General features: G+C 54.5%; 2 protein-coding genes across 3 annotated transcripts; both read right to left on the reverse strand.

The window, feature by feature from the left end:
• Positions 1-1,432: 1,432 nt before the first annotated feature.
• On the reverse strand, positions 1,433-17,663 carry TGM1 (transglutaminase 1). Its single transcript, XM_036262875.1, has 15 exons — positions 17,588-17,663; positions 15,908-16,234; positions 15,571-15,759; positions 14,383-14,631; positions 13,904-14,022; positions 13,664-13,771; positions 13,074-13,248; positions 12,548-12,686; positions 11,839-11,942; positions 9,100-9,188; positions 8,458-8,611; positions 8,082-8,366; positions 7,797-7,957; positions 7,305-7,441; positions 1,433-1,833 (listed from the first exon to the last, which is right to left on the reverse strand). The coding sequence occupies exons 2-15, from the start codon at positions 16,230-16,232 to the stop codon at positions 1,605-1,607; spliced, it is 2,463 nt and encodes an 820-aa protein (XP_036118768.1). The 5' UTR covers positions 16,233-16,234; positions 17,588-17,663; the 3' UTR covers positions 1,433-1,604.
• A 2,417-nt stretch (positions 17,664-20,080) lies between these two features.
• On the reverse strand, positions 20,081-26,504 carry RABGGTA (Rab geranylgeranyltransferase subunit alpha). 2 transcript variants are annotated; one of them, XM_036265505.1, is made up of 17 exons: positions 26,394-26,504; positions 26,021-26,077; positions 25,745-25,855; positions 25,250-25,374; positions 24,866-25,053; positions 24,411-24,614; positions 24,010-24,093; positions 23,838-23,920; positions 23,643-23,747; positions 23,434-23,539; positions 23,304-23,355; positions 23,060-23,148; positions 22,825-22,913; positions 22,614-22,730; positions 21,846-21,959; positions 21,472-21,559; positions 20,081-20,299 (listed from the first exon to the last, which is right to left on the reverse strand). In XM_036265505.1, exons 2-17 carry the CDS (start codon positions 26,021-26,023, stop codon positions 20,151-20,153), a joined length of 1,707 nt encoding a protein of 568 aa, XP_036121398.1. In that variant the 5' UTR covers positions 26,024-26,077; positions 26,394-26,504; the 3' UTR covers positions 20,081-20,150. The 2 variants fall into 2 exon arrangements, with proteins under 2 accessions (XP_036121398.1, XP_036121389.1); XM_036265496.1 differs by having other exon boundaries at positions 20,115-20,299; positions 23,304-23,539; positions 26,394-26,451.
• Between the last annotated feature and the right edge of the window lie 527 nt (positions 26,505-27,031).

Consider the following 27,031-nt stretch of genomic DNA (forward strand, 5'->3'; position numbering starts at 1 on the left):
TGGAGACATCTGGGGAAGAACCTGCCAGGCAGAGCTGAGCCCTCAGAGGCCCTGGAGCTGAGCCTGCCTGGCCTACAGGAAAGAAGGAGCCAGGGCCCTGGAACAGGCTGAGCTGGGGGCAGAAGGGGAGGGGAGGGCTGAGTCCCAGGGCACTGTAAGGTCTTCGGGGAAGTAGAAGGTTTTGAGCAGAGGATTGACACGATCCAATTCACCTGCTCATTCTGACGGCTGTGTGAAGAGCAAGAGTATCAGAGGGCAAGAGTGGGTGTGGGCATCTGATTAGGAAGCAGGGGCAACAATCCAGCTTGGCAGCGTGACAGCTGTAGAGGTGATGAGGCGCAGTCAGATTCTGGACACACAGGAACGGGAGACAGAACCAAGATTTGCTGACAGACTGAATGTGGGACGTGAGAGAAAGCAAGGAGTCAAGGACGACTCCAGGATTTTGGGTCCAAGAAACTGGAAAGATAGAGCTGCCATTTACTGACAGAGGGGAGGATGTGCCAGAGGAGGAAATGAGTTTGATCTTAGAACTGTTTTGCTTGGGGGGTGTCTATGACACACCCGGGAGAGATGTTGAGAAGGTTGTAAATATACAAGTTTGAGTCTCATTGAAAACATACAGTTCTGGGAGTCGGTGGTCCTTAAAGCCACAAGACCGGCAGAACTCACCTGTGCAGGGTGGAACTGGAGGAACGAGGGCCTGGGGTGGAGGCTGGTGTCACTCCAAGGCCCTGAGGCCGAGCAGGGGCAGAGGCACCAGCCAAGGGGACTGAGAAGGGCAGCCAGACTGAGGAAGACCAGGAGCGGGCCTGGATGAAGGCTGGCATCCAGTCTCTAAGTATGTTGTCTAATGTTTAACGCTGGGAGAAAATGCTCACCAAAGGTTACTTGGGGGGCGGGAAGCAGCATATGAAACACAATGTTAACAGTTCCTTTCTGTACATGGTGAGTGGTTGAAGAGTATTGTTATTCTCTTCTTTACAATTTTTGGTATTTTCTTAATTTTTAACTCAACATAGATTACTTTTATAAAAATTCTTAGACAAGGATATTTAAAAATAAACAGTGCAAGGTAGTATTTGCTGCTCACAGAGAACTCCAGCCTATTTCTAGCTCAAATGTGTGCGAACAAAAGGTAATTTAGGTCCTTCTCTCCCCCAGTGGGAACCGTGCGGGGGCAGTCCCACCTCAACCCAGGGGGCTTCGAGAGGACTCCTTGGGTGGGGGAGGTTGGTCAGAGAAGCACTGGAGGTGTCCTGATACTGAGCAGGCCCAGTCCCCAGGGCTGCTGGGTTGGCGTCATCTGACCTGCCAGCCATGCCCTGAGAACCAGGGGCGCCAGAAATGCCATTGTGTGTCCCCAGGACAGACAGTAGGTTCACATTGCTTGGCCCAGTATGGACTGACAGATGGACAGAACAGCAGCTTTATTAAAAAACAGTTTATTAGCTTCTGTGCCGTCCAGTGCTGGTGAAGATAGGCTCCCTCCCCAGGTGTCCCAGGGCCTCCCCACCTGAGCCCCAGAGGAACCGCTCCACAGCGGTGTCTTGAGGCAGTGTCCTTGTTCATCTGACTCCAGTCCCATTGCTCCTGGTCCAGGGCTAAGCCCCACCTCGAGAAGCCATAGGAATGGTCTCTCCTGAGTGGCTGCTGCCTCCAGCATCTGAGACGACGCCCCGGCTCCCAGAGGCTGGGGCCACGTCCACCTGGATGACACCATGCACCTGCGAGAGCTGTGGGCTGTCCAAGCTGGCGATGAGCTGGCGGGGGCCTGGTCGCACAGGCACAAACGTCTGGCGCAGCGTCACTGTCTCGTTGCCCCCAATGTCCCTGTGGGCAGAGACAGGGTCATGGGCATGGGGTGACTGGAGGTGGAGGGGGCAGCCAGGAAGGAAGGAGCAGAAAGTGCCTCCAGGCGCTTCTGGGCTCAGCTGGAATCCCCACACCCAGAACCAGGGCAAAGCCCAAGTCCCAAGGCCACCTCCACAGGGCCAGATCACTCACACAGCTGCTTGAGCTAGAAATCTCCCAGTCATCCGGGATTCCTCCCCTCCCACAAACACCTGGACAAAACTGTTACCCTGCTTCCCCTCATCTCCATGGCCAGCTGTCGCCTAACCAGACAAACCCGTCCCACACTCGGTTTCCGAGACCAAGGAAACTTCAAATGGACACTTTGGGGCTCAACACAGTATTGCCGAATACTTCCATTTTTTTCCAAGAAAGGAAGTGGAGGAAAATTAATTATCCTCTGCCACAACTACCTTTCCAGAGAAGGAGCATTTTAATACCCCAGAACATTGGGAAAATGTTATCTAAAAAAAAGGAAAGGCCTTACCAAGAATAAACAGTTGGCATCATTTTTGTTGTTAATCCTCACTTGAGGATATTTTTCCATTGGTTTTTAGAGAGAGTGGAAGAGACCGAGGGAGGGAGGGAGGGAAGGAGAGAAGCATTGATGTGAGAGAGACACATCGATTGGTTGACTCCCACATGACCTCAACCTGGGCTGGGGATCGAACCTGCAACCCAGGTATGTGCCCTTGACTGGAATCAAACCCAAGACCCCTGCCCTGGCCGGTTTGGCTCAGCGGTTAGAGCGTCGGCCTGCAGACCAGAGAGTCCCAGGTTCGGTTCCCGCTAAGTCCACGTACCTCAGTTGCATGTGTCCCCGGTCCCGGTTGGGGTCGTGTGGGTGGCAACCAGTCGATGTGTCCCTTTCACGTCAATGTTTCTCTCTCTCTCTCCCTCCCTCCCGCTCTATCTGAAGATAAATGCAAAAAAAAAAAAAAAGTCCTTGGGTGAGGATAAAAAAACAAAAAACCCAGACCCTTTGGTCCGTGGGCCAATGCTCCAACTGCTGAGCCAAAAGGGCCAGGGTGGCATATTTATTTATTTATTTTAATCCTCACCTGAGGATATTTTTTTCATTGATTTTCAGAGAGAGTGAAAGGGAGGGAGGGGGGGAAGAGAGTGTGAGAGAGAAACAGCGATGTGAGAGAGACATATCAACTGGTTGCCTCCTGCACGACCCCGACTGGGGCTGGGATTGAACCTGCAACCCCAGTACGTGCACTGAATCAAACCCACTACCCTTCAGTGAATGGACCGACACTCTAACCGCTGAGCCACACAGGCCAGGGCAGACAGTTGGCATCTTTAAATTGACATACATGTTTGTGTATATGTGAGAAAGACACACACACACACACACACACACACACACACTACAATGCCTTTATTTTCTCCTTTCTTCATGGATCTCTGAAAATCTATTCCCAGATCACACCTCTGGGAATCAGTTTCATGAGCCTCCTAACTGACCTTCTTGCCTCCCATCTCATTTTTCCATTCTATTCTCTAACCACTTGAACTTGAGCTGAACCCTTCAAGGGCTTGGCTTCCTTGGTGCTTATGGAATGAGACTGCAGCTCCCTAACCCGACACACAGGCTCACCCTGACTCAGCCTGTCTGCCTGTATAGCCTCATCATCCCCCACCATTCCTCCTGCCCACCAGCCTTGATGGGCTCCTTCCCTTCCCTGAACTCACCTCCTTTTCCATGCTTTGCCTGGCCACCTGTGCAGGCTCACACCACCTCCTCAGGGAGGGCCCCCTTGAGCACCTCCTGCCTCAGGAAGATTAACCTGGCCCTTCTCTGAGCTGCTCCAGCAATCTGCCCGTGTGCTTTATACACTGAATGTGATCGTATTTGTATCGCACCTGCTCATGCCTGTGAGCATCTATCCTTTCCTGCCTCTGCCTACATCCTTACCTCTGGCCCCCTACTGAACCCAAGCCTGCTGTGGGGACCCTCTCTGGAGCCACATCCTGTGCACACACCTCATTCCTCTAAAGGAATGAACCAACACCCCAACTTCGAAGATGAGCTCCCCCAACTTCGAAGATGAGCTCTCCTTGGGGCAAAACATTTAGCTTGGAGCCTGCTTGCAAGGGGCATCCCTGGACCATTCTGTGTTCCTTCTGCTACCACTGCTAGCTGTGTGGTTTAGGACAAGTTACTGAGCTTCTCTGATCCTCACTTTCTGGTCTGTAAAATGGAAGTGAATCTAAAATAAGGGGGTGGGATTAGATGGCCTTGAAGTGACCTCCAAACTCCATGAAGGAGGAAAGCAGGGGGAGGTAGGGAGATATAGAAAGATTAACTGTTAAGTTATAGACTTTATTGCTAGACTTCCAATCATAGCTAGAAATTAAGGCTGGTTACAAATTTGTGTTTTTAATTTGTGCCCACTCTTCCACAGATACAAAAATAAAATAGTTTAGGCTCAGACCAGTTTTCAAAGGTCTACCTGACCTATACTATAATCAAACTGTACTATATCAGAAACTGGCCTTTATTTATAATGTAATTTGCAAGAGAAATCGCTTTCCAGTTTCAGCATGGCATGTCCAGACCTCTTCCTCTCCCTGCCTGGTCTTAGTGTCCGGCGAGACCTTTGCCACACCTGTTTGGGAGCTGAAGCTGAACAAATCAGCTGCTAAAGCTGGGACGTGTCTGTAACAATGAGCTCAGGTAATGAAACCAACTCCTGGACAAGGACACCAGAAATTAAACACCCCAAATTAGCACTGTCCTTCAATTCTGTACTTGTCTAGCCATGTTGCCCGTGCTTGAAACATTTTTTGTTTTTGTTGTTAATCCTCACCTGAGGGTATTTTCCCACTGATTTCTAGACCGAGTGGAAGGAAGGGAGGGAAAGAGAGAGAAACATCGATGTGAGAGACACATCAATTGGTTGCCTCCCACACGACCCTGACAGGGGCCAGGGATCGAACCTGCAACTGACGTACATGCCCTTGACTGGGAATTGAACTCAAGACGCTTTGGTCCACAGGCTGACGCTCTACCACTCAGCCAAACTGGCCAGAGCACTTGAAACATTTTAAAAAACTCCTCCTGGATTTTTCTTCAGAGTCATTGAGAAGCACACACATGTCATGAACACCTAGTCACAGACGCATGCCCTGTCCCTCCCTTACAGCTAAGCTTCATTTCTGATTGAAAAGGGCATTATGACCCACCTTGTCTGCCCACCTAATTAATGAGTCTTAGCTCTAGATGACTTCAGGCTGTTTCCCCACAGTTAAATGCACCCCCCGGGAAGGCCACCCTAGGGATATTCTAGAGAGTATGATTCAGGCTCTGGGGGAAATTCCCGAGAAAGGGTTGAAAGAGATTTTCAGCCTCTCCTGGTGACTGGCTTGGTGGTGACAACAGCCATCTGGAGGAGTAAGTTCTGGAATGTTTATTAAATGGCTAGTCACCACTCTGGGTGGCACACCTTGTGCTATAATGGGGTTCCATTCCACAGCCTTTGATGTGCAAACGGGAACAAAGTAACACCCATCTTGGAATCCAATGTATCTGAACCAACAGCTCAGGGACTTCCCCCAGAGCTCTCAATTGTCCTGGTGGCCTTGACCTGGGCGAGCATCAGCCGAGGAGCCACAGGATGTCCAGGGAGAACCTGCCTTAAGAAACCATCACCCAACCCTCTCATTTACTAGTGGGGAGACTGGGGCCTTTACGTGGGAAGGAGGGATTTATACAAGCTTGCAGGTGAAGATCGGTCCAGGCCTCCATGCTCAGCTCAGTGGTCCTCTCCTTATTGCCAGGAGGGGCAAGACTCAAAGGTCTGACAGCCTGCTGAGGGGGATCCAGCTCTGGGGACCCCTCAGAACAGGGGGAACGTCCCTCCATCATTTGCAGGCGAGAGGCGCCTGTAGGGGGAGCTAACACCAGCTCCACTCTCTAAGCTGCCAGAGACTCTTGTAGGGAGACAAGGGGAAAGCACTTCTTTGTGACATATGACATCATGCAGGGTTCAGGCTGGGGCAAAGATCAGAAAAACAACCTTTTCAGCTTTGGCCTGTTGGCAAAGTGGAGCCCACCACCACGCGGAGCAGGGGTGTGGGCAGTACGGACAGGGACCCTCTGCTTCCCCCACCCAGCCCCCCTCGCAGGCCATCTCTTTCCCTTCGGCTCTGTTTGTTTAAAGAAGAAAACGCAAGCTCCTGTCTCCTGAATGCTGATGTTACATGCCAGCCTCTGGCTTTCCCTGCTGTCCCTCTGGGCTGCTCCCGGGGAGGAACAGTATAGCTTGAGTGGGCCCGTGTCAGAGATGGGAGCAGAGGCCCAGGAACACGAGCACAGTGTAAGGCCTCACAGAGCCTTGCCTGGCCTGGGGGCAGGTCCAGGTGTGCTGCTAAGTGCCTGGGGTGCAGGGCCCTCTCCTCCGGAACTGCAGCTCAGCCCTCGTGGCACAAACCAAGCAACAGGCTTGAGAGTCTGTCCACGGTGTGCACCCTGCAGGAAGAGCAGAGTCCGGCCCTGATGAGCTGTTAAGGTTCTATAAGACACGGCCGTTAGGTTCCCCATCTATAAAGTAGGGGTGCTGGTGGCAATAATCAAAATGAAAATTTCCAACAGAGCACTAACTTTGTGCCAAGCACTATGTTAAATGCTTTACATGCATCGTCTCATTTAATTCTCATGATGACCCTCAGAACCAGGTACTATTATTATCCCCACTTTACAGGTGAGAAAACTGAGGCTAAGAGGAGATAAGTCCTTTTGCCCAAGTGCACATAGCCAGTGAGTGATGGAGGTGGGACTTGAACCCAAGTCTTTGGGATCTCAAAGCTTTGCTTTTTTTCCCCCCCTGTTAATCCTCATCCAAGGATATTTTTAGAGAGAGTGGAAGGGAGGGAGGGGGAGAGATGGGGAGATGGGGGCGGGAGAGGGAAACATCAATGTGAGAGAGACACATCAATTGGTTGCCTCCTGCATGACCCTGACTGGGGCCAGGGATTGAACCTGCAAACCAGGTACATGCTCTTGACTGGGAATTCAACCTGAGACCCTTCAGTCCACAGGCTGATGCTCTAACCACTGAGCAAAACCAGCCAGGGCCAAAGCTTTGCTTTTAATTATACAATGGTCTCTAATGTACTTTAAAGGGTTTTTATGATCTCCTGCATGAGAAAATATTCCCGAAAGTGCCTGATCAACTCCTGGGTGCTGGGCAATGTTAGTGACGAGTTGCTAATGACTCCTATGTGAAGTTTTAACTCCCCGTGAGATGGTGAGGCGGGGACACCGCACAGCACACGCACCACAGCTCCTTATATGTCGCTTGGACTGAACCGAGTCAGGAGGCACAAGCTGCTTTCTTGGACCCTGACAGACGGTACTACCCTGACCATCCTGACAGAGAGAGGAAGCGATGTGGGGCCCAGGGTAGCCCAAGAAGTAGACAAGGAGATGCCAGACTCACCCAACGTTGAGGATCTTGGGTCTCTGTAACCCGGAGCCCTCGAGCCGGAAGACAACGTTGGTGAGGGTGACAGGCAGGGGGTTCTTGAAAACAATCTGTACTTCGCACTCCTGGCCAACTACAGCTGCACCCAATAACTGAGGGAAAAAAGACCCATCCCCACATCAGAGACCCCTGGTCAAACACATAGGGTCCATACAGTGCATTCGAGAGGGATAAAAACCTCCTTGGATCCCACATTCTGCCCCTGAGAGGAGGCTCTGCATAAGCCAGAGGGGAAGCCCCAAGCCACTCCTCACCCGAAGCCACCACAGAATCGGGGAGATTAGATATCACTTTCTAGATGAGAAAACAGCTCTGAGACCCAGAGATGATGCCTGATCTTTTCCTCCTAGAACTGCTAATCAGGCCAGCGTGTTCCTGACTCAGTGTCCCGTCCCCAGTTTCTCTCAGCCCCCGGACACCCCTCACGCTCTAGCCAGCTGCCCTCACCGTGAGGGAGAGGTCTGGGGTGCGCAGACGGAAGGTGTGCTGCTTGGCCAGCACCTGCCCGTTCTCCTTGACGTGGCCCGAGACGTTGAGCAGCATGGCGCCCTGGTCCACAAGGTGGGGCTGATATTCCTTGTAGGCCACGGGCATGGTCACGCGGTCCGCTGGGGAGAAGGGCATAGTGTCACGGAGGCCTGCTTCCCCAGACATGGTTTCCCAGAGTCTCCATGTCCACAGCCCCGGGTGCCTGGCCATGCAGGGGTGCAGGGCTGGGGAAGGAGCACTTACAGGCCCCTGGAGCCAGCACCACTTCCTTCTTGCTCTCCTTGAAGACGGACCCGGTGACACCAGTGTAGAAGGTGACTGAGAGGTAGAGGTGTAGCTTCACAGTGCGGCGGCTGCTGCTGCTGCGATTGGTCAGCACCACGCAGACCGTCAGGTCCTGCCCCATCACTGCGTCCTGGGCCTCCACCTGTATCGCCACATCGTCCGCTGAGTCCCGGGTGGCGTACACGTTGGGTTTGCTGCCATGCGCGGTTGCTGTCTCCACTGCCTTCCGCTCTGCTTCGGAACCTGGGGGTTGAGGGTCAAGGGTGAGGATGGGCAAGTGCTCAGCGGGAACCTTTGGCATGGGCCTGAACTGGCCAGGTTGGGGGGATGCTACCTTCTGGGTGCTTATAGAGGTGGGTAACGTCCTCCTGCATGTTGGAGCCAATGGCCTTTGTGACGATGAGTGTGCCAATGGCCTTCTCCTCCACATACACAATCTTGAAGCTGCCATCGTCCTGTCGCTGCCAGTAAACCTTGTCACTATTCACCTGTTGGGAGAGGACAGGGGGTGTGTGAGCCTGGAGTGAGTGACCCCCAGGGTCTGAGGTTGGACCTGACCTCCCCTCGATCCTTGGAGCAGCAGGGAGGATGAGGTCAAAGGCTGGGAGCTTCCTGGTGGGGCCAAACGGGGATTTTCCAAGCTGAGCCAGATGAGGCCAGAGAGCAGGGAGGCTGGGCTGGGAGGCTCCTCGAAAAGCACTTCGGCATTAATAACAGTAATCCCATATGGTCATTCGCCAACTTTATGACTTGTAAAGCTGTTTCATACCCATTATTTCTTTTGATCCTGAATATAGGAAGCACGACAGCCATTATTATTCCCTTTTACAGTTGAGAAAGCTAAAACTCTTAGAATGACTTGCCGAAGGACACACAGCTGGTCAGTCAGCGGTGAAGCGAGGACCAGAGGGCCCAGGACTACGCTAGGCTTTGCCCTGCAGACTGCTCCAGGAGGCCTGTGGAGCACAACCCTCACCTCGGCGAAAATGAAGGGCGTGTCGTACTTCATGTAGACCAGGCCATTCTTGATGGACTGCACGGAGCAGGGGCCACAGCAGAAGATGCCTAGGGGAGTCGGGGCAGGATGGAGGTGAGAGATCCAAGAGGCCAAGGGGACCTTCTGATCCTGGGGAGGGGCCCACTCATCCAGGCCCAGTGTGCACTGCCTTGGGGTCACCAGGGGCTCACAGTACAACCCAGGGAGGATAACAGAAGAGTTCAGTTCTATTTGGCCTCTGTCGGGGGGTGGGGAGCAGGGCCAACCCTGTGGACAAGGCTGCCTTGTTAACCAAATCATATCGACACACTCTTCCTCCGTTGGCTGAAGTTGGACATTGGCTGTCTGTGATCCTCAGAGGTCAGAGTCCTCCACATCAAGACAAATCCAGAGCTCACACTAACTCTGCTTGCTGACTGGGAGACCAATGACATCACAGCCACTGTTCCAGAAAAATCCAGAACAACTCCTCAGCTCTGCAATCCAATGTGTCCTCTCTGTGGGGGTGGGGAGGGGAACTGGTGGGAAATGGAGTCTGACCTCATCATGCTCAGGAGGGTTTTTAGAGGAGATAAGCTGACAGAGAGGAGGCTTGGCAGGAGAGGACAGCATCCAACAGGAAAGAAGCTGAGAAAACACCTAGCACTATGGTCTTCTTTTATAGATGGGAAAACTGAGGCTCAGAGAGGCAAGGCCGATGCCAGGATCTCACAAGATAGCTGGATACAAGAGAATGGAAGGAGCTAATATTTGCTTTGGTCCAGGCATGTTGCTAGTCTCTCTAGTATATGATTTCTCATTTGATCCTCCCAACTACCCTACATGGTACATAATATTCTCATATTACGAACAAGAACACCAAAGCCCAAAGATGCAAGAAGCTTGCCCAAGATGACATCTAAGAGGTAATCAAGCTGGAATCAAGCCCGAATCTGACTAGCCCAGAGCCCCTGCCTGGTGCCCACCCCACCACTTCCCAGAGTGGGGACCATCACCCAGTTCTCCCAGTGTTCTGGGCCAGGCTTTCCCAGCACTGCAGACATTATTGGGTTGTACAACTCAGGGCACTGTTCACAGAGATGACTGAGAGGGAGAGGTCTGGCTGGACACCACAGGAGAAATGTAGGCTAGGCAAGGCCTATCTGACCCAGGGTGAAGAAGGGAGAGGCGGAAGGAAGGCAGCATGAGGGGCAGGCTGGCTGCTTGGGGCTGCAGTGTTAAGGTGGGAAGGGGAGGGGCCTGTCTGAGAACAGAGAGTATGACGGATCTAATCTTTGCAAACATGTGTATTGTGGAAAAGAGATTAGTAGGTTACTTTAATGATTACTTTTTTAAACTTTAAACTTTATCTCCTAGGGCTGGGTATAGGGGCTGCTTTCTTCTTTGAACCTATCTGAACCTTGACTTTTTCTGTATTATACATATTACTCATAGTGACAATGGAACAGACAAGAGAGGACTTGGTGAAAACTAGAATGCATGTCGAGAAGGGAGCGAGCCAGGGACTAGATTTCCTGTGCTGCTGACCTAATGCTCTGTGTCCTAGGAAAAGTCACTCTACTTCTCTGGGCCACCATTTCCCATGTGTCCCAAAAGGGCTTGGAGTGGGTCCCAAATTCAGCTGACTTTTATTTATTTATTTTTATCCTCACCCAAGGGCATTTTTCGATATTTTGTTCAGAAAGAGTGGGAGGGAGAGAGAGAGAGAGAAACATCGACGTGAAAGGGACACATCGAGTGGCTGCCACCCGCACGACCCAACCAGGGCCGGGGACAAACTGCAACCGAGGTACGTGCCCTTAGCGGGAACCAAACCCGGGTCTCTCCAGACCACAGGCCGACGCTCTAACCGCTGAGCCAAACCGGCAAGGGCTCAGCTGACTTTTAGCATCATCAGGGGAACTTTCAAATATGTAGATTCCTAGAATCTACCCCTGGCATGTCTGACATGTCAGGTCTGTGGTGAGACCCAGACATCTACTTAAAATGAAACAAAAACCTCCTGAAAGAAAATATTTATATTTTATATTATTCAATTCTATACTTTTTCCTTTCAAGCATGTATTACTTATAATAATTACTTTTTTAAACTTTAAAAATACTCAAGTAAGAGAGTCCTTCAATTAATTATCTCCAGGATATGTAAGTAAAAAAGCAAATAAGCCTTGGCCAGTTTGGCTCAGCGGTTAGAGCGTCAGCCTGTGGACCAAAGAGTTCCGGGTTCATTTCCAGTCAAGGGCACTTACGTACCTCGGTTGTGGTTAGTCTCCGGCCCCAGCTGGGGTCATGCGGGTGGCAGCCAATCGATGTGTCTGTCTCACATCAATGTTTCTCTCTCTCTCCCCCTTCCACTCTGTCTGAAGATAAATGTAAAAATATCCTTGGGTGAGGATTTAAAAAAAAAAAAAAGCAAATGAGAATAGTGGATTAGTTGGGGGAGAAAAACCTGTCACTGAATTCTCTTGAATCTCTTTTTGACTTTTGAGCCATCTGAGTACTAACCATTATAAATAAATACAACAAATAAATAAATAAAAATAAATACAAAATAGGCATATAGTTATGAAGAAAGGTGAAAATAAACTGAAGTCCACATGGCCAATCAGTCTCTTTAAAGAACCACAGTGTTAAAGGACCGACACTGGGGTTTGTTACTAGGTCGGGGATATGGGGAGAAGCCAAAGTGGGGTACAAGAGCCAGGCAGGGCCCCGTCTCACCACTGCTGGTCTCCTGGGGTGTGGCATCCACAACCTGCCAGCCATCGAAGCCTGAGGGCAGGTCCGGCCTCTTCATCCAGCAGTCGTTCCACACGTGAAAGTTCCTGGGTAGACAAGAAGGCAGTGCTGTCTGAGCAGCACCCCCGGGCCCCCCGGGCCCCCCGGGCCCCTTGGTGTCCAGGGCTCAGGTCACGGTTTTGTTTTGTTTTTTAATCTTCACCTGAGGATATCTTTTCCATATTTTGTACAGATAGAGTGGGAGGGGAGAGAGAGGAAGGGAGAGAGAGAGAGAAACATCGACGTGAAGGGACACATCGAGTGGCTGCCACCCACACGACCAACCAGGGGGACAAACTGCAACCGAGGTACGTGCCCTTAGCGGGAACCGAACCCAGGTCTCTCCGGACCGCAGGCCGATGCTCTAACCACTGAGCCAAACTGGCCAGGGCTTTGTTGTTGTTTTTTTCCTCACCTGAGGATATGTTTTTATTGATTTTTAGAGAGAGAGAGAGGGACATCGATCGGTTGCCTCCCACATGTGCCCTGAATGGTGATTAAATCCGAAACCGAGGTATGTGCCCTCACTGGGAATCGAACCCGCAACCTTTTTAGTGTATGGATGATGCTTCAACCACCCAAGCCACCCAGCCAGGACTCAGGTCACTGTTGTTGGCAGGGATGAGCGGTCCAGCCCCAGCCCCAGCCTCACCAAACAGAATCATGGTTCAGGTGCTCGAGAGGCTTCATGTTCTCATCGAAGTAGATGTCCATGGTGAGGGACGTGTCTGTGTCATGTGCTGAGTTGAAGTTGGTGACAGTTCGGGTGGCCAGGCCCAAGCAGCGCAAAACTGCAGAGGATCCAGGGTTGGGGGTTCAGGGCTCAGGGCCAGGGCAGGGGTGAGAGGCAGGTGAGGCTTCAGGTGAGGAATAGCAGAGGGAGAAGGGCAGTTGGGGTTGCCAAGCTGGGTCAGGGGTCACTAGGGTCAGAAGGCCTTTGGGTCAGGGTGTGTTGGGGGTTGGGGGAAGCCAGGCCACTTGCCTGGCCTTGTCCCTGCCTGTCCCTTCTCCCTCCCCTCCCCTAGGCTTCTCTCTGGTTGTTAACATTAATTAATGGTAATTAAGGCCAGCCTACCTACCACCCCCACCTGTCCCTGCATTGTAGCCAGAGCTGGGCCTGACTTCCCTCCCTTCTCCTTGTAGGGCCCAAGCCACTCCTGCCCTAGTCCCTCCACTACCTGTGGTGGTCACACCGGCAAAGACCCAGCACTGGCCGTAGGGGACAGAATAGCCAGTGTGTAGGTAGCTGAGGAGAATCTCCACACTGCCCACCCACGCCGATGGGTTGGTGCCTCGGGAGTAATCGCCAGACCAGTTCCCAATCAGGACCCCGTTGTCATCTAAGGAGTTCACCTGTCCGGGACAGAATGGGATAGGAGGAGTTGGAGGAGAGGCTCAGGACCTGCCACGTGGTCACCAGCCCAGCCCCTAACCGTACAACCAACCTTCACCACTCAGGGATCTAGCCGAGCCCCGCCCACCACCCCCAGAGGCCCCCCCCAACCTCTGGTTTGACACAGGAATGTGAATCCTGGGTGTGCCAAGTATTGGGTTTGGCCCTACATTCCATAAGAGCTAGGACAGGAGTCAGGAAGGGTGGGTGGGGAAGCAGGCAAGAGAGAGAAGAGGCATGAGACCCCTTCCCATGGCACCATTTGCAAGGGCAGGTCAGGGCTGGGGTCCTGGAGGAATCAGAAAGGCCAGACGTGGGAGGCAAGGGAGGCAGCAGGCAGACCCGCAGTAGGCCCAGGGCCATGAGGGTGCTCACCATGGCAGAGATGACCCGGGAGACACTGACTGGGTCCCCACGACCTCCATATGGCATGCCCCGCCGGTCCAGGATGTACAGACAGGCATCCAGCACCCCGTGGTCAAACTGGAAGGAGGGAGGGCAGAGGTAGCTGTAGCCCCAGGTGGCCAAGCTTGACCCCTAGGCCAGCATCTTCTCTCCCACCCACCCCACACGCCCCTAACTGCCCCGAGTGCACGTGGCCCTGGCCAGCTGTACCTGGCCATAGTTCCAGGTCCGCTCGCCGATCTGTGCTTCAGTCCCGTAGTAAATTCTCCCAGACTCATTAAGCACGTATTCCTGCCGCCAGTCTTCACGGTCCACGTACACGGTGTCCCCTGCATCCCCGAAATACATATGCCTGGTTCCCTCCAGCCCTCTCCCTGGGTCCCACCTGCCCCTGGGCCAATTTGGCAGGACTCATGTCCACAGTGAAAGACAAGGGATGTCTCTGTTCCCAGGAAGGATGGAGGATGCATGCCAGAGGTTGTGGGAGAGGGGCTGTAACCAGGGCCTTCGCTACGAGAAGTGAGCTGTGTGACCTTGAGGCAGTCACCTTTCTACATAGGACCTAGATCCCCTCACCTGGAAAGTGGGAGTCTGGTTTCTCCTAGGGTCAGGCACCAAGAATCCTAGGAAAGGAAGCCTGATCTGCCTTCTTTCCGCTCTACCCCCTGCTCCTGACTCCAGCCGCTCACCTGAGCACCAGGGGTTGAAGAGGATATAGATTTCATTTTGGGGGTCGAAGGGCAACAGGAACTCGCCAGCCTCTGAGTGTGTGCGGACTGTGAACTGAAACTTGCCGATGATGGAGTTGGGGGAGGTGTGGACCCGTAGATTCAGATTCTGCCCACTGGACTTCATTATCTGGGCTTTCCAGCCTCCACTGCCCCCCTTGCCCACTGGGATGATCACATGGGTGCCCTTGCCCACTTCAGGGTTGTTTCCTAGAATGGAGAAAGCAGCAATTAGCTGGTGAGGCCTCCCTGAAGCAGGGTGATGGAGCCTTAGACTTCTCCCAGCTCCACCCAGAGTGTGTGTGGGCCAGTGTGTGTGTCCCTGAGTTGGGCCATCACCTTACAGTCTGAGAGTGTCCACGCCCCATGCTTGCCCACATGCCAGGGCAGAGACCCAGTCCAACGTCCCAAACCTGTTCCCCTGACACTGAACTCAGAGATGGGCAGGAGAGACCGGGCCACTGTCACCCTCTGCCTGCCTGACTGTCCCAGCTCCTGGGCTGGAAAAGCAGAACCACCCTGCCTGGCTCCAGAGGCTTCCACCTCATGGAAAGGGCAGTCCAGATCCTGAAGGCCAACCCTGCCTGCCTCCTGGGACTGCTGCTTCCAGAGCTCAGGGCATCCTTGGTGGAGGTGGTGGGGTACTTGGGAAATTAGAGGTGGGGTGGGCAAGGCCAGGTCCTAATCAAAGGGTGCGAGGAGTCACCCGCCCCCGGCAGCATGGTAATCACTAGCCTGCGCAGTCAATGGCCAAGCAACACAGTGAGGGAGGCACCTGTCCTGGGCCATGGAGACAGAGCTGGACAGAGAGGGTAGAGAGAGCCAGCCACATCTGGGGAAGGAGAGCAGACCCAGAAAGACACACAGAGGCAGCAATACCAAAGCAAACACCTGAGGAGAAAGAATATTGAGAGAGATGTCCCTGGAGGCTTGAAGGGGGTGAGCTTAGGAAAATGGGGGCACCAAGACCATCCCTGAGACACACCCCTAGGAACACACACACTTACACCTGCCTTATCTGGCAGAGGGTGAGGATTGAGGTGAAGGAGCCCAAAGATGCACCTCTGACCCTAATACCAGGGCTGGGAGGCCCTGCTAGCCAGCTCCTCTGCCCAAGTTTTCCCCCTTCCCACTACAGGCCCCACTGACCAATGTGCAGTTCCAGGGTGACACGATCGGAAGACTCATAGGGCCGAGACAGGAAGAGGACCATGTGGAAAGGCTGCCCACGGCGCAGGATCAACTCATTGTACTCGAACTCATCTGTGTGGTGCTCTCGGCGGTTCTGGTCTGAGCGTGAACTCAGCAGATCCACACCAGTCACCACCAACATGCCCTCTGCAAAGTCACAGCTCCTGGTCAGCGAAGCCCCATGGGGAGCCCGGTTCCCATCATTAGCCCCCCAGACCCCCAGAAATTCCAGGATGAGTCTCAGTCCCCATTAAGGCCTTTTAGCTCCCAGCTAAGGCAGACAAGCCAGCCTCACCTCGGATGGCGCCATCTCCAGCTGCGTTCACACCGCTGCCCCTTGAGATAGGACGTCGAGAGTTTGAGCCCCCAGAGTCAGGTCTTCGGCCCCCAGAGCTGGACCCTCGACCCCTGGAGCCAGAGCCTCTGTGGGGCTCAGATCCCCAGTCATCATCTGCCCCATTCCGGCAGGAGCAGCAGCCACAGCAGCGAGCCCAGAAGGAACTGCTTCTTCTGCGTGACCTTCTGTCTCGTTCTGGCTCTGGTTCTGGCGAAGGGGTGGCGGGGGCCAGCCAGTGGTGCCCGCCCCAGCGACCCAAGTCTGAACGAAGACCGTCCATCATGTCTGTGTGGAAGAGGCAGGGAGGCTCCAGTCACCCTCTTAGTCTTCCTTTACCCAGGACACCCCAGCCAGCCCAGCCAGAAACCCTCAATTCAGAGAGCTGATTCGATTCCAGCCAGATGATCTTACTATTATTTTTTCTTGTTGATCCTTGTTCAAGGATATTTTTCCATTGAATTTTAGATAGAGTGGAAGGGAGAGGAAGAGAGAGAAACATCGAAACATCGATGTGAAAGAGATTGGTTGCCTCCCACACAACCCCAAATGGGGCTGAGTATCGAACCTGCAACCCAGGTAAGTGGCCTTGACTGAAAATCAAACCCAAGACCCTTTAGTCCATGGGCCAATGCTCTAACTACTGATCCAAACTGGCCACGGCCAGATGATCTTATTTTGATCCAGAGATTCCCCCAGACCCATCCAGAGATCCTCCCCGAAGACTCCTCTCAGACTTACCTAGAGAAACTTCCCACACTGCAGAGGAGAGGCTCCCCCCCACATTCCCCAGACATCCAGCAAACCAGATGCCCAATGGAGAAACCTTCTCAAAGACTCAACCCAGGAAATGTGTGGACGCTTGTCCCAGATGCACAGAACATCCCCTCTCCTGCTCCCAATAGCTGGGGTTCCTCAGTCTAGATAGAAGTCGACCAGCTGAGTGCATTTAGGGTGCATTTCTTTCTTTCTTTTTAAAATCCTCACTGGAGGATATGTTTCCATTGCTTGAGGGAAAGAGAGAGAGAGAGAGAGAGAGAGAGAGAGAGAGAGAGAGAGAGAGAGAGATCTATTGGTTGCATCCCGTCGGGGCTCCAACTAGGGATGGAACCCACAGCATTTTTCCATTTTTTTGTTCAGACCGAGTGGGAGGAAGAGAGAGAGAGAGAGAAACATCGACGTGAAGGGACACATCCAGTGGCTGCCACCCGCACGACCAACCAGGGCCGGGGACAAACTGCAACCAAGGTACGCGTCCTTGGCGGGAACCGAACCCCGGTTTCTCTGGACCTCAGGCCGCCGCTCTAACCGCTGAGCCAAATCGGCCAGGGCTAGGCCCCATTTCTTAGCAGAGATTTCCCACTCAAGGCTCCTTGCAAAACACAGGCAGGTGATGAACGGGACTTGGGGTCCTTAGCACTCCCCACGTCGGGTCCAACCCGGCGCACAGCATCCGGGAGGGGCGGCTGGCGGTGCTGGAGCCCGCGTCCCCCGCGCGGAGTCCCGGCATAGGGCAGCTTCGCTGGACCCGCAGGCTCGGGCTGGCTCGCACCCCACTTGGCTGGGGTCGGATCTGGGCACGCGCGGCCCCCAGACGGTACCGGGGCGCTCAGCACCTCAGAGCCCGTGGGGGCCCCTCACCTGGTGGCGGTGCTGGCGAGGGCAGCGCTGCGTCGCGCGGCCGGGGTGGAACAGGTCAGGACTGATGGGACGGGACAGACGCGCCGGACGCCGCCGCACCAGTGGAAGGTGTGGGGCGGGCGGGTAAGTGCTTTATGAGGGGTGGGCGGGGCCGCTGGCTAATAAGGGGAAGCTTGGTTGCTCCATCCCCCTTCGGGAAAGAAGCCCGGCCCCCGAGGCTGTCTCCCGAGGCAGGGGCGAGAAATCAGGCTCCGTCGAAGCCTCTTTCCCCTTTCGAGGAACTGAGAAACCGTGGAGACGGGACGGTTTGGGATGGGGGTAGGGAGGGGTCCGGGCCTGTCAGGACTGAAGCTGGGGCAGAAGTGCAAGGCTTTGGTGGGACCGTCATACCAGGCTGATTAGTGCCAAACTGTGTGCTTAAGGGGTCCCTTCTCCTGAGGACAATGGGGCAAGGAGCCCCTTTCTCTCACACCCCTGTCAGCTGACCCACTGCCGCCAAGCTCAGGCTGCCTGCCTATGGTCTCATAGGCCCTTGCTACCAGGCGCCCGTGCAGCCCAGGTCAGGCTTAGCCCTGTGAAACTGGCCGGGTCCTGGTCCTCATCCGGTCCACGGAGATCCCTGAACCCCAAGGGGCAGACTGGTGACATCAGCAACCTGGTCCTCAGACTGGCTCCACCAGCTAGCCCATGACCTTCAGGCTCTACCAGATCCTCTGACCTCCCCCACCCTCTTCCTCCAGCTCTCCACAGCCCCTGGCAGAAGTGAGCAGCTAGCTCCCAACTTCCTAGGTCTCTCCAAGTTTGGGATCGAGGGATTGGCCAGGACAGGAGCAAATCCCTGTTTTCTCCCCCCAGCCTGGAGGTTTTGGGGAAGCTGAGGCCTTACTCTGAGGCTTGGGTGGAAACTGAGGCCCCCTCCCCAGGCTGCAGAGTACCCCCTTCTCTGACTGAGAGGAGTGTCTAGTCAGCTGGAGTCCCGAGTTCTCCAACCCGGAATTCTTCTTGGGAATCCTGATCAACCGGCTCCAGGCACCTGTCTTGTTTGCATCAACTCCACCCTGGCACAGGGAAACACTGGGATGCTGAGCGGAGAGAATGCAAGATCACGAGGAGGCCGCGCATCTTCAGAGGGGCTTTCTTGGGAGTTGTGCAGGAAGGTTGGGGCCCCTTTCTTAGGACCTCTTCCCTCCATCCCACCTGTGTCCCAGCTCTGCCCACCAGCCACTGAACAGAAGATAGTGAAAACCAGGTTGGCAAGAAGGCACAAGAGGCGGAATTTGATGATAGATCAGGGAAGTGACAGAGGCAGTGAACTCTTCACACTCACGTTGACCTTTCCCAGTCCACCTCCAAGCCCGAGCCCTGCGGGGGGCCTGCCCCCACCTCCAAGATTTGCAGACAACCCACCAGTGGAAATCAAAACCCAAGGCAGATGTGAAGCAGGTCAGCCAAAGGACTTCGTTGAGGGCGTTTGTGTACTAAGGCTACGGAAAGGGGTGGGACCCTGAAAATCTGGGTGTATGAGAGCAAAGGTGGGCCCAGGTAGATTCCCAGGGAACCAAGAAAATGCTTTGTCACACTCTCACCCTCTTGTTTAAATCGTCCTCTTTCCCCACCCAGTCAAGTTTGACTCAGTGCTCTAACCCTGAGCCACTCCTTTTCCTCCCTCAGGAAGCCTCAGGGATTTCAGCCAGACAAGGTTTGTGTGTGTGTGTGCACGTGTATGTGGAGGGTACATGTGTGCATGGATGTGTGTGCTGGGGATCACCATGGGAGAGGACACCTGGTTCAGTACCTCAGGGAATGAGGCCAGGCTCGGCCCAACCATTCCATATCCATACAGAAGCAAGAACATGAGTCTGGACTCCCAGAGCAAGGTGTACAGTTTTGGCTCCAGCACTTGAGCTCAGCCACCTTGCGCACATCTTAATAGCAGTTTCCTCATCAGTACAATGGGCCTAATCATTTCATCCCTGAGAGTTTATGATGATCAAATAGGATCATGTATTTTCAAGGGTTCTTCAACCAAAGAATGCTATTCACGGGGATGGATATTGTTCTAAGAGGGTGGAGCAAGGGTGCCCTGACCCTTCCCACTCTTTGGGGAAACAGCCTTCTCAGCGGTGCTGCATGAGAGCCAGTGCTCCTGGGCAGAGGGCATCTGGCAGGGGCAGGGGTCATGGGAGAAACTTTTACGAGTCCTTCCATTTGGAGACTTACAGATGCTTTGTAGCCCAGCCCCAAGCAGAAGCTAACCCCAAACCTGATCCCAGCCTGGAACCTGGACCCTGCTCCAACCGGAGGGTGAATTCAAGTCCAGTCTTCACCCTTATTCTGCCCAGTGAGGCTCTCATGCTCCATGACAAAGAATAGCAGGACTGAGCATAAAACAAAGAAAACAGAGCGAGCCAACGCACTCCAACTCTCTCCCTTTCCTTTCCGGAAAGGTGGCAGCAGTACTGGTGGTGGCAGTGGTGGCAGCAGCAGCTGAGCAGCCTGAAAGGCCTCTCCATTCTTTATTCAGTCCTAATAAGTTAGAGGGCAAGGATGGGGGCAGGGTCTCTTAGGTGAGGATGCTGCTCACTGAAGGTAGCAGCTCGGCCAGGTGTTCCGAGGAGCCCACTGTTTGGCACAGGGGGTTGCCCTGCAGGTTGAGGAGCACCAGCTTGGGGCAGGAGGCAACAGGCTGAAGTGCTGCATGCTGCTGGAGACCTTGGGCAGGAGAGTCAAGGAAAGGTTGGTAGGTTCCCCCAGATCTTGTCTGCTCCTGGGTACCCATCACTATTTTCCTTCAAGAGCAGGGACTGCTGCCTGGCAGCCTGGTTGGTAGGCATCCGGAAGAGCCCCTAGAGGCAGTATGGCTCTGGGCAGGGACTGCAAACTCCTGCCCACAGGGGCCACACAGGAAGCAAAGGGGGCAGGCTGGGTTGTGGTACTAGAAGGAATGGTGGAGACCGTGGCCAAGGGGAAGGTCAGCCCTGGCTAGAGGCATCCACGTGTCAGCAGTGACCAAAGATTCCGGGGGAACATAGGCCAAAGGTTGCTTTAACTTCCCAATCTTTAAGAGGAATCAGAATTCCCAGTTTTTTAAATATGAAACTTCCTGACTGTTAAAATATTACCTGATACCCAAGAATACCAGCAGACTGCCCGTTTGTGAACTCTGGCTTGAGGAGGTCACTAGCCTCCTGCAGAACTCCACCAGTGCAAGTCAAGGACAGCTGTACACATCCCAGGCGACCCTCTCTCCTCAGCTGAGACTGCCAGAGACCCCGTCCCATGTCCCCTGTGAGGGCACCCACCTTGCTTGTTGTTTGTCATTTCCCATTGTAGTATCTCACCCTACCCACTGTCTGAAAGAAACCTAGAGCCCTGGCTGGGTAGGTCAGTGGTTGAAACATTGTTCTGTACAACAAAAAGCTGAGAGTTCGATTCCTGGTCAGGGCACATACCTAGGTTGTGGGTCCGATCCCCAGACGAGGCAGGTATGGGAGACAACCTATTGATGTTTCTCTCTCTCCCTTCCTCTATTTCTAAAAATCAATAAACATATCCTTGGGTAAAGATAAAAAAATGCTTTGTTGCCCTGGTCAGTTTGGCTCGGCGGTTAGAGCTTTGACCTGCGGTCCAGAGAGACCTGGGTTTGGTTCCCGCTAGGGGCACGTACCTCGGTTGCAGTTTGTCCCCGGCCCTGGTCAGGTCATGCGGGTGGCAGCCACTCGATGTGTCCCTTTCACATCAATGCTTCTCTCTCTCTCCCTCCCTCTCACTCTATCTGAACAAAATATCAAAAAATGTCCTCGGGTGAGGATTAAAAAAAAAAAAAAAGCTTTGTTGAAAAAAACAAATAAATAAAATAAAAAGGCACCTAAAAGGAAGGATACGGTTGTTGCACAGGAAGAGCTCCTGCAGCCGGGGCAGATTAGTGACACCGTCCAGGGACTCTATGGCATTATCGCTGGCCTGCAGCACCTGAGGACCAGGGGGATAGGGAAGACAGGGCAGGCAGGCAGCTGTCAGCCTGAGACTGGTACAAGCAACTGGGGCGCCCAGGGTGAACAGTTTCCAGTGCACGGAAGGATTCCTGGGATCAGGTGGGTGACGGAAGGGGGAAGGCAGGGGTCATCTGCAGGGGCTGGGAGGGCCTGGGCATCTCTTTGCAGGATGGGCAGGCTTCTGAGGTAGAGGAAGGGAGAAAGGACCAGCCAGGACAGTGATGTACTAGAAGGTACTAGTGGCATAAGAGTGAATGCTTTACCTCAAGGCAACGCAAGGCAGACAGGGCAGGGGGCAGGGCTCGGAGATGATTGTGCGACAGGTCAAGATGAGTGACCAACAGCAGCTGTTCCAGATGGCAGAGTGTCGTCAGACCCTGAGGAGAGGGAAGGAGATACCCAATGGGGAGGGCCTCAGCCATCATTTGTTAGGCACTAGCCCTCTGAGCCCCATAGAGGCCCTTGGGGACCCCAACTGAGGAGAGGATGGGGCAGGCTGGAAGCTTACCTTACAACCCACCACAGTACATGCTACAAGTCACGGACATGGGACAGGCGTGAGTGCTGTGGGTGAGGTGGCCAGAGGAGTAGAACAGGTTCAGGGGACAGAGGAGGGCACCGGGGGAAACACAGACATTGGTAGGAGTGGGCCTGGCGAGTCTGGGGGACCGGTTTGGTGGGAGCAGAGGTGGGCTGCAGTGATGGGAAGATTGGTTGGGAAGGACTACAGATCGAGGAAAAACAGTCTGGAAAGCTTGTCAGGAATCTCTGGGAACTATCGGGTGATCATGGTATCTCCCCTGCCAGCTAACTATTACTATTTGGGCTTTAGGTGTTGGCCTGCTCCAGTGAGCAGAGGAAGACATGTCCAGAAAGGCACCTGAGACTGAAGGCACAGCCAGGGGCATGGTGAGGCTGGGCAGGCAGGGACTCAGCTGAAGCCCAGAAAATGAGCAAAAAGCTGGCCGGGCTGAGGAAGAAGGGTGGGCCAGCGGAATGCGGGCCCAAGAAGGCACCCACATAGTCTATACCTTGTGACTCAGGTGCAGCACGCGCACCTCTGCATACTCCATCTTGAGCACGCTGTTCTCCAGCAAGAACTTGCTGCGCAGGTCGTCCAGGTATGCTGCCCGCATTGGGTCCACAGCCTGGCGAGGATGGGGCCAGCAAGGAGTCTGTGTCAGCTGCCTCCCTCCTGCCCACAGGGCCTCCCCCTTGTCTGTTCCCACAGGCCTGGCTTGCCTTGAGGGTCTGGAAGTACTGCAGCATCTCCTTCTCATACAGGAGGGGGTCCAGCGCCCGCATCAGCAGGATGATGGTGAGCAAGCACCCTGAGGAGAGGGTGGGAAAAGGACCATTTCTCCTGGACCTTCCTCTGCTTCCATACGCTTGAGATCCGTCCTGCTCCCCGTCACCCCCGACACACACAGAAAGGGGTTTCCTGAGAGGATCAGGATCTGAAGGAATAGGGCCTCACATTTATTCTCAGGCTCCAGCTCCTGCAGCTCCTTGCAGGATTTAAGCTCGGACTGCAGCACCGTGGACTTCTCCATCGACAGCTCATACCTGAGGGTGGGCGGGGGGAGGGATGGTGCCCATAGTCCTGGGGTACTAGTCATCGCCCTATCCAGGCTGAGACCATCTGCCTGAGCCCCCTGCCTCCCGTCCCAGCTGCCTGATGCCCAGGGCCCTCTCTTGTAGGTGTGCTTCCCTGTCATCACCTGAAGAGCTGCTCATCTGTGGCCGAGTCCCGGCACCAGCCCTCTTGGTGGCCTGAAAGAAACAGTAGGTGGTAGGAGGGGACACCCGTGACAGGACAAGGGGGAAGGGGGCTGCTGCAGGTTGCATCACCTTTTAAGAGCACACACTCTTTCTGGACATTGCCTGCTGTCCAAATGACACGAAATGTATGTTGGGGCAACTGGTCGTTGAGGGAGGCAGCGGGCAGGTCACAGAGCTGGGAACACTGGGTTAAGGATATGCCCAGCCATACCACTTTTTTGACTGTCCAACCCCAGCCCTGCCCCAGCACCCACTGAGCCCCTCCAATCCTGGGATACCCAGACAGGGCTGGGCCGGTTCCTGCCATTTGGAGTCCTCCACTCCACAGCCAGGGGTGGTGACTCATCAATCATGAGCAGCAAGGTCTCCATTCCAGAGCTCACCTGGCATGGGGGACAAAGAGAGATCCTATCAGCCCCAACAGCACGAAGCCCACAATCCACAACGTTCTCCGGCAAAGCTGTAGGACTCACCAAGAGGGGCCGAGAGAAGGAGACAGTCAGACAGGCCTCATCCCGGCTCACGTGCAGGCAATGCAGAGCATCCTGGGGATCAGCTAGGGTGGAGACACAGCCTCGGGTCTCCTTAAATCCTCTTCCATTCCTTCCAAGCCCTAAACACCCAGCCTCCTCCCCCACTGCTCACCTCGTCCCAGGAGCCAGCGGTGATAGAACCAGGCACTCTGATCGTTGGGGTCAGTGAAGAAGGCATTCTGCACCAGCTCTAGCTCTGCAGAAGCCACGGAGGCATAGGGCTGTGGTTAGGAGCCTGGTAGGATCCTGACTGTCCCAACATCCCACTCTCTCCTTGGAGTACCTTCAGTGCTTAGTTTCACCATATGCTGACTTTGTACAGTGGCTGCACATATATCAGTTTTATTTTCCCCACTGGACACTTGAGCTCCCTTTTGTCAGGGGCTAAAACTTATGCACCCCCAAAGCCAGGCATGAAGTAGGTACCCAATAATCCCAAGTACAGGTTCAGGAACAGGACTAGGCTGGAAGGGCAGTACTGCAGAGTCCTCCCCAGCACCCGACACTGCTTACCTTTGAGCAGCACATCCTCAGGGAGGCGCCCCTGTGGTCCAGAGTCTGGCTGGGGATGTAGCTGGGGCAAGAGGCAGGAGCGGTAATGCCAGGAAGAGTAGTTGGAGAAGTTTCGAACAATGAGGCTGTCAGTGAAGGCAAGCTCCTCTGCAGGGGGCACAGCTGCCTGTGCAGCCACAAAACGCCTGTAGTCCCAGCAATGAACTGGGGGGAAGGGTGACAGCATGTCTCAGAAACAGGGCAAGAGGAGCTCCCTGGCTGATACCCCTGGAGTTCCCTCAAAGACCCTGAGAAAGACCTCTATGCATCCCATGGAGTTTGGCTCCATCATCCCTTTGCCATCAGCTCACTGGGCCCATCTTGGTCATCCCTCTCTACTTCTGAGCCTTACTGAGGCCCCCGTACCAGGATGTGGGGCAGGTGAGGGTTGTGGGGACAGATGTGCAGGTACGTACAGTTCCGTTCATCAACCTCAAGGAAGCGGGCACACAACTCCAGCTCCCGGGCCCAGTTGGGCTCTGGTTGGCGGCTCAGCAGCCAGCAGCGGTGGTGCCAGGTACCATAGGACTTGGGGTTCACCCTCAGGCAGCTCTCCAGGAAGCCCAGTTCTGCCTTCACCAGAGTGGCCAACTCCTCGGGGGACCTGCACCCAGAGAGGAATGGGAATCAGGACCCTCCAACACCCAACTTCTGCTCACTCCTGACTTTCTGCATCCATCCTCCACTGCCCTCTGCCTATGCCTATGCCTTTGGCTACCCCATCCTCCTCTATTGCTGGACCCAGGCAGGGCAGGGGTGGGGCTAGGGCCATCTTCCTGGGGCCCTGAACCCCTACACACTTCTGGGCCTCCAGCTGCTGGAGCACTTCTCGCCGACAGTTCCAGAGGGTGGCAAAGTCAGGGTTGGCTCCCAGAATCTGGCTTGTCAGTTCCAGCACTGACTCATCCAGCTCGCCAGCCTGGCGCTGAAAAGATGGGTAGCAGGGTCAGAGATCATATCATTCTCCCACCACTGGGCTAAATAACATAAACGGAACTATCCAACATTCTGTAAATCCCATGCCATACAACAGGTAGTATGTAAAGCACTTCATGGGTTTACATGTATTCTCTCATTTAATTTTCACAAAAGCTTTATGACGTAAGTGCAATTATTAGCCCCATTTTACAGATGAGCAAACTTGAGGCCCAAAGAGACTCAGTAATTTGCCTAAGGTCACAGAGAGAACCTAGATAGAGATCCAGGCAGTCTGATTCCAAGGTCCAGCTCTTGGCCTCAGTGCTATATACTAAGGGGGGGTCACGTGGAGAAAGGGCTACTTCTGAGGGCCCCACCTTCTGGAAGACAGTGTGGGTGGCTGACTGGTACAGCTTCAGCTTCTGTTCCCGCTCTAGCTTTTTGGCCTCCGCCTGCTCTTCCGAAGTCTTCACCTTCAGGCGCCCGTGCTACAGGGATGGGCGGGTTGGAAGGGAGTAGGCTGCCTTGCAGGGGCAGACCCACCGCAAACCCACTGCGGAATCCCAGGTTTACATAAGGAAATGGAGAGGCAAGGCCACCAGAGGCAAGGGCATAGACGTGTTGAGGTGAGGGGCTGGGCTCAGGGTTCTCACCATGGTGTCGGCTCAGGGTTCAAGACAGGGGAGGGGTCCAGCGGCAGCCTGTGAAACCTGGGGAAAGAAGTGTCAATCACGGGAGCCCCGCCCCCGCTGGCCCCGCCCCCACTTGTTTCCCGGAAGCCGCAAGCAAGCCTGGTCAGAGACCCCCCGGGGTGTAAAGGGGTTCTGGACAGGCATTGCACGTCCAGGAGGAGGTGCCCACCCGACTGGCACTTGCACCAGTGCGGCCCTTGCCCACAGCACGATCCGCCAGGGCTGGACCCGAGCCCGGGCATTTAGGCGATGGGGCTACTCGGCGCCTGGAGGCTACCGCCGCCGGTCCTCCCCACTGCTACCAGGCACTCCCGCCCCCCGCGGGCGGACCCACCTGCGCTGGGAGGCGGCGTGGCGGATACGGAGCTGCGGCACCTGCCACCGAGCTCGAGCGCTGGCTAGAGCGGTGCCCCGCTCCGGCTCTCCGAGGCGCAGCGCCCCCTGCAGGCCCGCGGAGGGGCCGGAGCGGAGTGGGTAGGCTCAGAGGCGCGTGCGCGGGGTCCAAGTCCCTGTTAGCCTCTGGTGAGTACGCGTGAACGTGCACGGCTATGGCCCGCGCGTGAGAGCCGCGGTTACTGTAGTTCGTGTTAGCTACTCCAACGGCAGTTCAGTTGAAGAGGTTTCTCCAACAGCCGAAAACCACGCTCTCACCACTCCACTGACCTCACTCGGCCCGCACTAGCCACCTCCTAGTTGCCAGAGCTAATGGAAGAGTTTTCTTTCCTTACCTTCCGTGACCTCTGCAGCGTTTGACGCTACTGATCTTTGACTTGACACCCTGTCCTGGCTTCTCCTCGTGCATCTTTGCCCCTCTCTTCTTCTCCCCTAAAAGTTGGTGATCTTCAGGGCCCTTTCCTCACCCCCTTTTCACTTCACATACTGTTGCCTGGAGAGCATTTACAAATCCAGGTCTTCAACTGCTAGGTGTTGGAGCTCCCCAGAGCTCTGTCCTGGGTCCCCAGATCTTCTGAC

The sequence above is a fragment of the Molossus molossus genome, unplaced genomic scaffold, assembly GCF_014108415.1.
Source record: "Molossus molossus isolate mMolMol1 unplaced genomic scaffold, mMolMol1.p scaffold_m16_p_1, whole genome shotgun sequence".
Lineage (NCBI taxonomy): Eukaryota > Metazoa > Chordata > Mammalia > Chiroptera > Molossidae > Molossus > Molossus molossus.